At 37.7% G+C, this 14,242-nt stretch overlaps 3 protein-coding genes across 4 annotated transcripts; 2 read left to right on the top strand and 1 right to left on the bottom strand.

Moving 5' to 3' along the window:
- The first annotated feature begins 919 nt into the window (after positions 1–919).
- LOC111453593 (GATA transcription factor 15-like) lies at positions 920–2,200 on the top strand. Its single transcript, XM_023094738.1, has 3 exons — positions 920–1,350; positions 1,429–1,575; positions 1,675–2,200. The coding sequence occupies exons 1-3, from the start codon at positions 1,327–1,329 to the stop codon at positions 1,954–1,956; spliced, it is 453 nt and encodes a 150-aa protein (XP_022950506.1). The 5' UTR covers positions 920–1,326; the 3' UTR covers positions 1,957–2,200.
- Positions 2,201–4,014: 1,814 nt separating this feature from the next.
- On the top strand, positions 4,015–7,458 carry LOC111449583 (COBRA-like protein 7). Its single transcript, XM_023089537.1, has 2 exons — positions 4,015–4,748; positions 5,672–7,458. Exons 1-2 carry the CDS (start codon positions 4,199–4,201, stop codon positions 7,093–7,095), a joined length of 1,974 nt encoding a protein of 657 aa, XP_022945305.1. The 5' UTR covers positions 4,015–4,198; the 3' UTR covers positions 7,096–7,458.
- Positions 7,459–8,008: 550 nt separating this feature from the next.
- Positions 8,009–11,568, bottom strand: LOC111447950 (two-component response regulator ARR2-like). 2 transcript variants are annotated; one of them, XM_023087368.1, is made up of 6 exons: positions 11,113–11,568; positions 10,672–10,824; positions 10,212–10,589; positions 10,008–10,084; positions 8,729–9,895; positions 8,009–8,500 (listed from the first exon to the last, which is right to left on the bottom strand). In XM_023087368.1, the coding sequence occupies exons 1-6, from the start codon at positions 11,258–11,260 to the stop codon at positions 8,438–8,440; spliced, it is 1,986 nt and encodes a 661-aa protein (XP_022943136.1). In that variant the 5' UTR covers positions 11,261–11,568; the 3' UTR covers positions 8,009–8,437. The 2 variants fall into 2 exon arrangements, with proteins under 2 accessions (XP_022943136.1, XP_022943129.1); XM_023087361.1 differs by having other exon boundaries at positions 8,009–8,503; positions 11,113–11,566.
- Between the last annotated feature and the right edge of the window lie 2,674 nt (positions 11,569–14,242).

Genomic DNA, 14,242 nt, shown 5'->3' on the forward strand with positions numbered 1-14,242 from the left:
AAAAAAAAAAAAAAAAAAAACAAATAAATTGAGTGTTCTTTCAATCACATCTTTTCCTAAGCTCGTGTTCATTTCGAGACCCCAAAAAACACAATTTAAAAATAAAAAAAAAATGTAAAATTTAAAGTTGCCGCCAAATTCAAACGCCAAGAGATGGGCGGGCGTTGACCAATCAGACATCCAACGGCTCAGATGCAAAGCATTGACCGTTAAGTCAACATCATGTCTGGTCTTTATTTTAGCTTATATTAATTAACCAAAAGTAAATGTTTTAGTTACCAACATTTTGAGTGCTTTTTTAGCTTCTAAATAAATAATTATCCAAAATCATTTGATTTTTTTTTTAATTTTTAAAAAATTAATTTTATAAATATTATAAATATTTATTTTATTAGGTATTTTTTTGTTTGTTAATTATTTAAAATAATCTTAATTATCTATTAACACGTACGACTAAAATCTCATAAAATTCAAATATTAAAAATTTATAAGTCACAATGCATTATTACTATTGTTATAATCGTTAAATATTTTTAATCTTTTCAACATTACTGTAGATTAGGATTGTAATTCTATTTTCGAGTTAATCGAGTTGACTTTACAAAAAAATATCAACTCACAAACTAATTACAAATTTTTTTTTTATTTTAAAAATATTAAACCAAACCCAAAAGGAAAAAACTTAAAATTTTCAGTTACTCAATAATTAAAATAAATTAAATAAATTAAAAAAAAATTAAAAAAAAAATAATAAAAAGAAAGTCCAAGGAAACGACCAAAGGGAGTGGCGCCCTTTTTGTTCATTTGGGGGTACTTTTTGGCGGGGGAAGAAGCGTTTTTCAGGCAAGGGTATTTTCGGCATTTAAAAAAAACAGCAGAGAGAGTAGCTAGGGTTTCTTCCGCCCCCGCGCTCTCTCCTTTTGGTTGTATATATTTAAGATTGGATTTTCAGATCCCGCTTGCGGCCACTGCACTTGTGTCGGTTTGATTCCTATTTCATCCTCTCATCCCTTCCTCTTTAATTCTTTCCCTCTGCATTTTCCTTTCAATTTTTCGCCTTCTCTCCGATCTCTGCCATTCTTTCACTCTACTCTGATCTCCTTTCGTTTCCTCCATTGATTTTCCTTTCTGGGTTTGATCTGTTTCTCAGATCCCCCCTCTCCCCCTTCTCGATCTCGCCTCCCCTGTTTCCTCTGTCTCTGATCGACTCTTTTGCGAGATACCCATCGTTTGATTCTCTGATCTCTAATCGTTTCACTCACTACCCACTTCGAGTTTCGTGTTTTTTAAATCTGGGTTTCTCTTAGATCTCTCCAATACCAACGGATGATGATGGATCCAAGCGATAGAGTGAGTATTCGTCTCTGTTTTTGAGATTTTCCTTTCTTTTTCACTTCAGTTTCTGATCGGTGGTTACTAATGTTGTAGGTATCGGAATCGGAGGACATATCCAGCAAAAACTCCGGCGGGGTATCATCGGAGGAGAGTCAAGTGAACGAGCAGAACAAGAAGACATGTGCGGACTGCGGCACTTCAAAAACCCCCTTATGGAGAGGCGGCCCAGCTGGTCCGAAGGTGATTTCATTGATCGATCTCAACTCTAATGGAGTTCATAAGCTATATCTCTCGATCCTTGTCTCAGATTTTTGTTTTTTTCTGTCTGATTTCGAACAGTCTCTTTGCAATGCGTGTGGGATTAGAAGTAGGAAGAAGAGGAGGGCGATTTTGGGGTTAAGCAAAGGAGTTGTTGAGGATAAGAAGAACAAAAGGAGCAATAGCTGCAACAATATTAGCAATAGTAAGCTAAGAGATAGCTTGAAACAGAGGCTCATGGCTTTGGGGAGAGAGGTTTTGATGCAGAGATCTAGCGTTGAGAGGCAGAGGAAGAAGCTGGGAGAGGAAGAACAAGCTGCTGTGTTGTTAATGGCGCTGTCATATGGCTCTGTTTTTGCTTGAAAACAGCCATTAACGAAGATCAGAAAGAGCAATAAAGAAGAAACCAAAATCTAACCTAGAAGAAGAAGAAGAAGTATATTGAGTGAAATTCTGTTAGTTCTTTATTATTCCTATAGATCTCTCTCTATCTTTTTTGTTGTATTAACTAACCATTGTTTTTTTGGATGTTGGAGAGTATTATGAGTAATGTAGTGTTGTGGTGAAGAGTTTGATAATGAATTTTGTTGAGCATTGTCATTGCTGATTCTTGTCTCTTGATGATCATTGATATTAATGATGATGATGAATAAAACTCTGTTTGAACTTGTTAATCCGAGATTTTTGTTCTTATTTATGGGGTAATTTTATATAATATGTTGGATCTTGAATGCAATCCAAACAAAAAGTAACATGGAAAAAGGGTTCACGGGTAAAAGAACGATGTTAATGAAAAAAGATGCAACGTAATAGTTCGTTTTCTTCACCAATTGATGTGGGGATCTCACAATCTAGCCTCTCGGAGGTCCAGCGAAATGTTTCGTTCCTCTCTCCGACCAATGTGGAGTCTCACAAGAGATCCTCTTGATTTCACAATGAGTGGGTCCTAAAACGAGAAGAACTAATATTATTGATTGGTGTGACGGTGGTATTAAATGGTTGAAATAACGAGTGAAATGGAATTTTAACTTATGTAAATTCTAGTAATATTGGTGATTGTATTTTTTTAAAAAGTTAATACATATTAATTTTTGCCATTAAACTTAATTATTTATTTACTTTAGTTTTTAAATTAGGGTAATTTTAATAGTATTTAAATATATATAAATTTTATTTCTCAAAATAGTTAATATGTTTTACCGTAAATAAATTTTTATTAAAAATGTAGCATTAGAAATATATATATTTTTTTTTAATTTGACGTATTTTATAAGATGAAGAAAATATTGTAAACAGTGAAAATAAAAATTAATTGGAAAAAAAGAGAAATTTATAAAATAAATAAACAATTTTGAGAAAAAGAAAATAGTTAATAAATAAAATAATTATTATCCAGAGATGCATGGGTGGAGAAGAAGGGAATGGATTTTCTGCATCCAATCATTTTTCTCCAAATAAATTTATCATTAGGATAACTGTCCTTTTCATTATTTCATTATTTTTATATTAAATATAATTTTTTTTTTTAAAAAGTAACTTCCATTTACCACAGTGAAAAAAGTCATGGGTCATTTAAAAGAACCATGGATAAACTTTGTCTAAATAAAAGTTTCATTTTTTTTTTAAGGGTATTATTATTCAAAACCATTAAGCCGCCTTGTGGACCTAGAAGACTACTGTGGTAACCCGGGATGGGGGCTGGTTAGGGTTGTGTGACTTGATAGTCCTAAAGGAGGGCGTGGATCACGCGACTAGTAATTAGCTCCACACTACTTTTAAATGAAAATCTATTGGAGACTACGAACGAGGGAGACTTGCCAAATCTTATACCTATCGGGTAGCTCCTCTATACATATTGTTGATTGGTCCATTGCTTTCATTGTCATCCTTGATTTTGTAGCTTTAGCCTCCAAGTGATTTTGTTGCCACTCGTTTAATTTAATCCCACTTTTTATGTGTTTTCCAGTCTTGTAAGCAACAAATCATACGAAAGTGCAAAAAAAGAGTCGTGTAATGTCAAAAATGGTAATAAAGACATTATGAAATGCATCTTTATATTCATTCTGCAAACAACAACTTAGATGAATTGGCTCAATCAACTCTATGTTTGTTCTTTGTTGTGTAGTACCGACCCATCGATGAGTTACTAACCAATAATCTAAATGGGTATCCTTATCGAGTTTAAGAGTATAAATTAGCTCCCTCCCTAGCGATTTTGTTTTACGACATGTCGGGCTCTAAAATTATTCAAATAAAAGGAGCTTCAATTTGAAAAAAAGATGCCAAAAGATTTAAACTTTTTGTTGTCCAAATTTAAAAAAGAAATGGAAAAAAATCAGAATGAATCAACGGATAGTCTCCCCACTGGTTGAATGCCTTTTGGTTTTTGGCCAAGTCCTTTTAGAACAGCTCAAAGACGGCCATATAATATATAATTTTCATATGCAACGTGGTTTGAATTTTGTTTCCACCATTCCTACAGCTTCCCTTTCGCTGTTTTTCTCTTTCCCACAATCCACGCGTTTCCTCTCTCCAAAAATTCCACTATATTTCGTTTCAAATCGCTTCAACTTTCAAACCCAGAAAACCCCAGAAGCCCCAAATCATGGCGTTCAACTTCTGGGTCACCGCCACCGTCGATCTGCTCCTCCTCCTGATCTTCACGGTGATACCCTTTTCGATTTGTCAGCCAACTGACCAAGCTCCGCCTCCCTCCGCCGATTCTTGCAATAGTATCTTCTTGTCCTATAGTTTCAACCAAGGAACGAAGCTCCCCCCTAATGTCACTGATCGGACCCGTCAGCCGTACCGATTCGAGTCCACTCTCTTGATTCTCAATAACGGCCTTCAGGAGCTTAAGTCTTGGAAGGTTTTTGTGGGGTTTCAGCACGATGAGTTCTTGGTCTCGGCTTCCGGCGCCGTCCTTGCCGATGGGAATAGCGTTCCCGGAAACGTCGGCAATGGGACCGTCTTTGCTGGTTTTCCGATGACCGATTTGAAGACGGCGATTGAAACTGCTGGAGACTTCACTCAGATGCAGGTCCAAGTCAAATTGGTTGGGACCCAATTTGGGGTTGCCCCTCCGAATAGTCCGATGCCTACGAATATATCTCTTGCCAATGATGGATACCTCTGCCCTCGGCCAACTCTACTAGGTACTTCCCTTTCCCTCTCGTTTCTAGTGATTTATTCCTGATTTTCTGCTACTTCTGATCAGTTTCTAAGTAGTGGCACAATTTTACAATCTGGGTTTCTGCTTGTTTTTACATTAACTATGTTTTTAGATTCTAGTGGTTTATCCCAAATCTGTTTCTGATCGGTTCTTCAGCTTTGGAAAATTTTACGATCTGGGTTTCTTTGGGCTTGTTTTGCATTATGAACTTTGTATATACAAGGCTAGATTCTGGTGATTTATTCAAATTTTCCGTAGTTTCTGATCAGATTCTGAGTAGTTGCTAAATTTTATGATCTGGGTTTCTGCTTATATTTAGTTAAGTTTAGATTCTGGTGATTTATCCAAATTTTCTGCAGTTTCTGATCAGATTCTGAGTAATTGCTAGAGTTTTTCTTGGTTTTTGGAGCTATCTTTCCCCTTCGATTCTCTCAGCAATTTCTTGAGCTTGGTTTGAGTTTGAATATCAATTGCTTGAGCTTGGTTTGAGTTTGAATATTATTTTCTTGAGCTTGGTTTGAGTTTGAATATCAAGTTCTTGAGCTTGGTTTGAGTTTGAATATCAAGTTCTTGAGCTTGGTTTGAGTTTGAATATCAATTTCTTGAGCTTGGTTTGAGTTTGAATATCAATTGCTTGAGCTTGGTTTGGGCTTGAATATCAATTTCTTGAGCTTGGTTTGAGTTTGAATATCAGTATCTTGAGCTTGGTTTGAGTTGAATATCAATTTCTTGAGCTTGGTTTGAGCTTGAATATCAATTTCTTGAGCTTGGTTTGAGTTCGAATATCAATTGCTTGAGCTTGGTTTGAGTTTGAATATCAATTTCTTGAGCTTGGTTTGAGTTTGAATATCAAGTTCTTGAGCTTGGTTTGAGTTTGAATATCGATTTCATTTCTCTAAACATCAGGAAAGAGTGAGATGCACGTCTGTTGTAGACCCGATCCAAGCGTTAAAACAAACATCACAACTAGTGAAGAGTTCTTGCCTCGCCAAAATGGCGATCTAACGATCATGTATGATGTGACAAGAACCTATGATTCGAGTTATTGGGCACAAGTCAAAATTTCTAATCATAATCCTCTCGGTCGTCTTGATTATTGGAAGTTGAGCTGGGAATGGATGAAGGATGAGTTCATCTATTCAATGAAAGGTGCTTATCCTTCTGTTGTTGATTCTACTGATTGCATTTTTGGTAGACAAGGCACTTATTATAAGGATTTAGACTTTGCCAATGTATTAAGCTGTGCAAAAAAGCCAACAATTGTTGATTTGCCTCCAACTAAGGCCAACGACACTACGCTCGGGTTGATCCCGTTCTGTTGTCGAAACGGGACGATCTTGCCTTCTCATATGGACTCAAGCAAGTCGATTTCAGCGTTTCAAATGCAAGTTTTTAAAATGCCACCAGATCTCAATAGATCCCAGATTACACCACCTCAGAATTGGAAGATCAGTGGCGTTCTAAACCCGACGTATAAATGTGGTGCTCCGTTGAGGGTAAGTCCTAGCGAATTCCCAGACTCAAGTGGTTTACCATTGAATTCGACTGCAGTGGCTAGTTGGCAAGTTGTTTGTAACATAACTCACGTCAAGGACGACACACCGAAATGCTGTGTTTCGTTTTCGGCTTACTACAACGATTCTGTCGTCCCGTGTAGAACGTGTGCTTGTGGATGCCCGCATAACACTGCTCGTACATGTAATGCAACGTCCTCTGCAATGCTCCTCCCACCGGAAGCCCTTCTTGTTCCGTTCGAGAATAGGACCGCCATGGCTGTGGCTTGGGCTGGTCTTAAACACTACCCAACTCCCAATCCCATGCCTTGTCCTGATAACTGTGGTGTGAGTATCAATTGGCATTTGTATACCGATTATAGAGACGGATGGAGTGCAAGGATTACTCTCTTCAACTGGGACGAAGTGAACTTTGCAGATTGGTTTGCTGCAGTTCAGATGAAGAAAGCAGCACCTGGTTTCCAGGCAATGTACTCGTTCAACGCGACGACCTTGGAACTGGATGGTGCCAATAATACTATCTTTATGCAGGGTAATCCTGGACTAAACTATCTCGTAGGCGAAACGGACGGAGTCCACCCAGAAAGGGATCCGAGGGTACCCGGAAAACAGCAATCTGTGATATCATTTACAAAGAAGAACATACAAGTTCTTAACATGGCTGCTGGAGATGGGTTCCCCACTAAAGTGTTCTTCAATGGGGAAGAATGTCTACTTCCAAAAACATTCCCTGTTAACGACAGCCAAAGGAACTTGGCTTCGTTGATTCCGAGCATCTTAACGCTACTATTCGTGTTCGTGTTTGTTCAGCAATAGCCCGGAAAGAACGAGAAGAATCACATTATGTTGTAGCTGCTGTTCATTGTTTTATTCTTTGAAGGATTGAAGTTGAAATAGACTATTTTCAGGGACTTTATGAGGTGAATACTCCGAGAAATGATAGGTCTTATGGTCACTCAACACTAGAAGAAGCTGTGCATCATGGCTCTGCCAGTTCTTCTGGCTTGTATTTTTTTGAACTTTTGTGAATTTTGTTATTATAAATGTTTCCCCTACTTTTCATCATATATCAATTAGGACCTTTGTTTTTGATATATTTAAGATTCGAACTCGTTTGGGGCAACATTTTCGATTTGAAAGTTTCATTTCTTATGAAATATAGTGTTCAAATTATATTTATGAGAACAGATTTTGGTTCCTAAGATTGTAAGGACGGAACGGGCTTAAGGGTATGTATTATATGTTGTAAGATCCCACATCGATTGAAGAGGGAAACGAAACATTCCTTAAAAGAGTGAAAGTTTCTCCCTAATAGACGCGTCTTAAAACCGTGAAGCTACAGACGGCGATATGTAACAAGCTAAAGCAGTTAATATCTGCTAGCGATCAACTTGGACTGTTACAAATTGTATCAGTACCAGACAATATGCCAACAAGGATGCTAGACCTCCCAGAGGGGTAAATTGTGAGATTTTATAGAAGATGTTGAGCCCTCAAGGAGATAGATTGTGAATCCACGAAGGATGTTGGACCCCCAAGGAAGGTAAATTGTAAAACCTCACATCGAGAGAGATGAACAAAATATTCTTTATAAAAGTGTAGAAACCTCTCCTTAACAGACACGTTTTAAAACCGTGAAACTGATGACGATATAAAGCAGACAATATTTGCTAGCGGTGGACTTGTACTATGAGGAACATCATCTTATACAAAACGAGAGAAAATAGCTGAAAGTGAAAGACGAATATGAATGGCAATGAAAATCTCAAAATTTTACGATTACAAAAGGATAACTTAGTATCTCTAAACTGATGTCTTGAACCATATAGCCGAATATGTACATGAAAGTGAACTGCAATTGCTATGAACATAGGAAGAGTATTGTTTTTCAGTAGGTTATGGAGTCATAAGGGGTCCTTAAACCTGGCAATTGCATCAAAAATCTCAATTCCATGAGCCAAGAGCACCGACGTAGCGCCCGATTCCACAACCAGACTCGAGTTAGTCTCTCCGTGGAAGCGGTCGAAAGAATCTGCACATTACTATGCTTCAGTGCTAAATGAACTTCACAATATTACATCTAAAATGATCTGCCTGCTGATATGCAATGGCCGTTCATAATGGCTGTTCATATGCTTTCCAAGCTAGACCAACATTCTTAAACAGGAGTATTATGATGAAACCATTCCAACTCACTTTCAGCTGTTGCAATGCTTCCCTGCTGCTGTGAAACAACATATTTACAAAGTTTATTAGTAATAATTCATCTTACGAACACACCGGGGAGGGAGAGTGTAACAGCCCAAGCCCACCGCTAGTAGATATTGTCCGTTTTGGCTCACGAGTTTAAAACACGTCTGTTAAGGAGAGGTTTCCACACCCTTATAAGAAATGTTTCGTTCCCCTCTCGAACTGATGTGGGCAAAATACAATGGTACTGCAATCTAACCTGTTTAAGAAGTGCACTCATTAGGTCCTCCTCCTGACCAAAGTGTTCAGAAAAAAGGTCGGTTTGACTGCTGGTTTCCGAAGCTCGTTCCATTTTAACTCTCACCGAACCATCATCGAAAAGAGGATTGAGTTGTTGACCCATACTTTGGGCATTCCCATTGTCACTTCCTTCTTCCAACAAGAACATGGCCTTGCCTACTGTAGATGTGTGCCTGTTATGTCCATTTTGTTGGCTAGAGGCATACCCTTGATGACCAAATGCTGCGGTCGGAATGTCAAGACTACCTTGCGATGCATCGAAGGTCACGCCTACGTGTTGCAAGTCCCAATCTGACTTCTGAGGGTGCAGATCCCTAAACATATCATAGCTCGGAACGAAACCGTCAGATCCTTTAATATCCGAGACTGAGTTAACCTCGTCCGGGAATCTTCCCTTTGGGACAATACTCGACATCCCTGGTGTACTTTGAAGTGGAAAACTGTTACCAGGCAATTCTGCAGTTTGGTTCATGGGAAAATTTGACATTGTTGAGGCTGGTGAAATTAGATTGTAGCCTCCACCTCTGCTGTTAGTCGTAAATTCATTCCTAGCCAAAACCGAACCAGCAGTTCCATTCGGCAATATCGACTGCTGTATTGTTGGTGGAAGCCTTGTAACGCTCGTTGCTGTACATTCATTTAGGATCTGTGGTCGAGCTTGTGGTTGAGGTGTCTGCATCAGTTGAGAGCTAGTTTGGCCTCCTTGGGCACTAGCTTGCATTGTCATGTTTCCATGAGATTGTGCAGAGTGCTGCTGCAGATTAGCTAGCTGTTTCGGCTCCATCGTTGTCGGAATTCCATGAAGAAGATTCATCGGTTTACTACCGTTCAAATGTGCCTGTTGTCCATCACTGAATCTCAACTTCGGATTTTCGAAGCTAAAAAAGTGGTTCCTTTGGTCAACAAGAGGCATAGGCATGCCTGATTTCGCTGTAGACCGACCAAATCCCGCTGCTTGGAGCGTAGCAAGGCTCTGTGGCTGGAGTTGACCAGCAGCAGCGAGCGTTTGAAGATCAAGCCCGTTCAACGTCGAGCCAAATGCTTCTTGGGCACTCATGAACGTGTTGTTCAGATTACTCTGTTGCAGTGTCATTCCACTTACTCTTCTCAGGTACAGGCGATATTTCTATGCATTAAAACGTGCAGCATATTAAGAATCTACTCGAAACGTTTCAAGCAGAGAGAAGAAGATACACAAGAATTCATGAACATAAACGAGCTTCTCGATCGGTCCTTACCTGAAGATGGCTGGCAACGTTTTCTCTAGTGAGTCCAGGAACATTCATCAATTCGAGAATCTTCTTGGGAACAGCCTCTGTAATTATAGACCGTATTTTACGATGGTTAGAGAACGCTTAAACGCTCGAGAAATCTAAAATCATGCTAAGAGTTCACAAATCCAAAGAACTAAATGCAAGAAATGATGAGAAGAAACTCCATACTCTCGATTCCTAGTTGATTAACAGCACCCACGAACTGTTGATGAAGCTCAACGGACCAAACAACCCTCGGTTTCTTTAGGGTCGATGAGTCATCCCTCTCCTCAGCATCGTCTATGTCCTCCTTCCTCCTCTTCGAGTTCCTCCAACTTCCTTCATTAGCAGAAGATGAATAATCTGCTTCTTCATTCGCCTTTTGCTGTCGATCGACATCCTCAACACCAGATTGCTCCAAGTCCTTCCATTCATTCTTCCGCTTACGAACAACGTGCTGCCATATGTTCTTCAACGCTTCAATTCGAACAGGTTTTATTAAGTAGTCACAAGCACCATGAGTCACTCCCTTCATAACAACGTTTTTCCCGTCATCCACCGACATCACTACACAGAACTCCACTCATTAGAAACCAGTCCCTATCAAGCTATCATTCACTATTATGAACTAACAAAATGCATTCCTTACTAATCACAGGCAAGTCCATTTCAAGTCCAATGCATTCCAGAAGCTTGAATCCATCCATGTCTGGCATATGAACATCGCTCAAAACGATATCGAACCCGTTCTTGTAACGTCTGAGGACCGATAACGCATCCTCAGCTCGACTACATTTCGTTACTGAAACACAAGACAAATTCTCCATTACTAACAGACATGTTCCCTAATCCAAAAACAACTCAAAATTATAGCAAAATCATGAACATTCAAACGAACTCACGATCTCAAATCAAGAACCCTATATCCAAAATCACAAGAAACGATAGCAAAAGTGACAGAAATTTCACTCGAACGCCCAAGAAACAATCAAATCGCATACGGATACTTGAAAAACGAAGTGAATAACACAGATTCAAGAGAAACCGCTACCAAAAACAAGAAATATCCAAGCGGAATCGAAAAGGATACCTTCGTAGCGACAAATCCGAAGCATCTTCTCCAAGATCATAAGGCAGGTAGGATCATCATCAACAACAAGAACACGAAGGCCGGCCGGAAACTGTAGAGGAACAGATTCACTAGGTTTCCTTACAGAGCTCGAACTCGCCGTAGACATCGATCCCTCAAATCGATTCAGATTTACCCTTGAATACCCCAAATCTCAAACGAACGAAATCAATAAAAACGCCGAATATTGAGACAGCAGCATTTTATACTTCACTTTCGGCTTAAAAAGTGGGCAAAATCAAAAGAATCCATATGGGTTTTAGATGAAATCAGAGATAGAATAAGGAAATGAGAGTTTCAGAGAGGAATTTTATACAGAGCACTTGGAGATTAGAGCAGAACGGTTGAAGAACCCTGTTCAATTTAGGGGCTCGTTGTTCATTGGATTATCGTAATATTTTATTCAAAGTGGGTCACTCCTGAGAGAGTGGATCCAGCTCATACAGGACTAAGATTTAACTAACCCATATATCCAAATCTACTCTTAAAAACTTTCAAATTCTTTACACTATTTTTCATTTTTGTTCTTTGTACACATAAGACACAACAAAATTGCACAAAACTAGAACGATCAACTTCCTTTGATATTAGGATAAGATAGCATCTTTCACATAGTAAAGATTCTTTCTCCTCGTTCGATCGCGTGTTTGTTTAAGTTACCAGGCACTCTGTGATAGAATTAACTCTCAACGTGCTCGTTTTTATGTTCTTTTTGAGTTCGAACAGAATCTGTACTCATTAAAAGCGGTTAGATTCTTTGTTTATAGTCATTTCAATCATCCCGTTGTCTTTTCTTCTACCATATATTGCATAATTTTTTACCTGCGTTTTTCTATCTTCAACTACACTTAGCCCTCTAAGGTTAGCTCGGAGATTTCCAATACTTAGCTCTCTTGGATAGCTCGGACATGTCTTGTCATCTTAAATTTTCGTAAATATCTCTTTTAGTTACGAGATTTTGATCAAATTTACATATTCATATAAAATATGTTATTTTATTTTAATAACAAAGTTGAAAAGCATCACTATGCTTTTATATTAAATATAGATCAAGTTCCTAGGAATATGCTACATGTTTGATAAAGGAACGTTCTCTATTTCTCTCTTATTCAATTTTAATCGATAAACTCAAATATTCAATAACAAAAATGGTTACCGAAAGCGACAGTCACTCGATTTTGATAAATTAAAAAAAAATGATCAAAGTTTTAACCTTTATGATTCATCGACAAAATACCCACTTCCAGCAAAATGAAAACTATTTAGGGTTACCATCGTCTCAGGCTCTGATCAATTTCACGATGAAATCAACTCAAAAATAAAACATAAAACTAATTATCTCGAAATCTCGTAAGTTATGATAAAAAAAAAAATAGTCAAATTTCGGTAGTTGACTTTGTCGTGTAACTACCCGACGTGTTTAAAACACATATTTGAGGGTTTGAAAAGAGAAAAAGGGAGGATTCTAGCGTTGACCCAAAAGTCAATGCAAAAAATGGGCATTATTGCAAGAAAGGGCCTTTTTTGAAAGTGTCCCATAAATTGGAGAGGGGCTAATTTATAAATATATAATAAATATTGGGGGGATGTGAAAATTTTGGAGCGATAATACCAACAAAACAAAACCCAAAATTCCAATTCTACCCTTTCCTTTTCAGTCGCATGCACTGCTTTTGAAGCCTCTGCTTTTTTTTTTTTTTTTAATTAATCTCCCGTAATTCCACGTCATCTACCTTTTCACCCACTCCAGGTTTACACGTGGCATTTATCGTCTCGTGAAACACAATTAGGGCTTGTCTGGCTGGGGTGTTCTGTATTTTCTTTTTAATTATTAATTATTATTTATTTTGGATTTTAAAATAGAAAATAAGCACAAAAATAAATAAATAAATAAAAATCCCCACTTGGGTATTTGTTTATTTGTATAAATGGAGTTGAATTGCAAGAAAAGAAGTGAGCTTTTTGTAAAGTTTTTATTTATTTATGTATATATTTATTTAAATTAATTAAATATACTGAAAAAGTATATTCTTTTCTCCTTTTTTTTTGGTTGCCTTTTGTGTCCCCTCTTGAGATGAATATGTTACATGTACATGTCATTGCCTCACTGTCAAAATCAAGTCACTACAGATTGAAAAACGTAATGAGCTCGGTTGATAGCGTTGTAACTCTCGACCCTCCTTATCACTGCTAATTGAATAATAGTACGACATGTCTATTACCTAAAATACACTTTTGTTCGTATTTTTTTACTGACTTTAGTAACTTTGTTTGGGTTAAACTAGCTAACCATAGAGAATTCATCGAAATGATTTACCACCCACCAATCCATTCAGACTCTTGAACCGAGTTTCGACATGTGAGGTCCAACATCAGTTGAAGAGAGTGATACGTAACAGGTTAAAGCAGACAATATCTACAAACAATGGACTTAGGTCATTACATGACATTAATTATTACCCATGTACACTGCTAGGGCTCCCACTTGAGTCACGAGCTCAGGTTAGAGAATAAAATCTTTGACGAGGATGAGACAAGAAAGTTATCTTCATCCCGACCATTTTGTAGCCCTAATTTTTTTCTACTATGACACGTAATATTATATTTTAATTAAAAACCCACAATTCAATTTGAAAAATACATCAATTTTGATTATTAAAAAAAAAAAAATGGAAGAAGGGGAAGTTTGTGCTTTTGAGAAGAGAAAGCCACGCGCGGGCGCGAGTATTAAAGAAAGTTGGAGTGGCGTGCACAGAAGAGCTTTTGGGGCGATTCAGGTGATTAGGACAACTGTGCCACGTGGCAACTAGTTCAAGTTTAGCAAAACTCCAAACCCACTTTTTCCAGCTACTTTCCATTTATTTTTATTTTTATCCTTACTATAATATTTTTTAACTATTAGGTTAAAACTTTTCTCTCGTTACTTGTAACTATTTAGTTACCGTTAAAATTATAAAGATTTAATTATATCACTCGAATTTGTGTTAAAATGATTCGTATTGGTCCGTGGAGCATTATGATCATGTCGTAAAAAATGTAGGTAATGTCGGAACTATCAAGTGGCGAATTCGTAATATAGCACGGTTTATAA

Source organism: Cucurbita moschata, unplaced genomic scaffold, assembly GCF_002738365.1.
Source record: "Cucurbita moschata cultivar Rifu unplaced genomic scaffold, Cmos_1.0 Cmo_Scf00001, whole genome shotgun sequence".
NCBI lineage: Eukaryota > Viridiplantae > Streptophyta > Magnoliopsida > Cucurbitales > Cucurbitaceae > Cucurbita > Cucurbita moschata.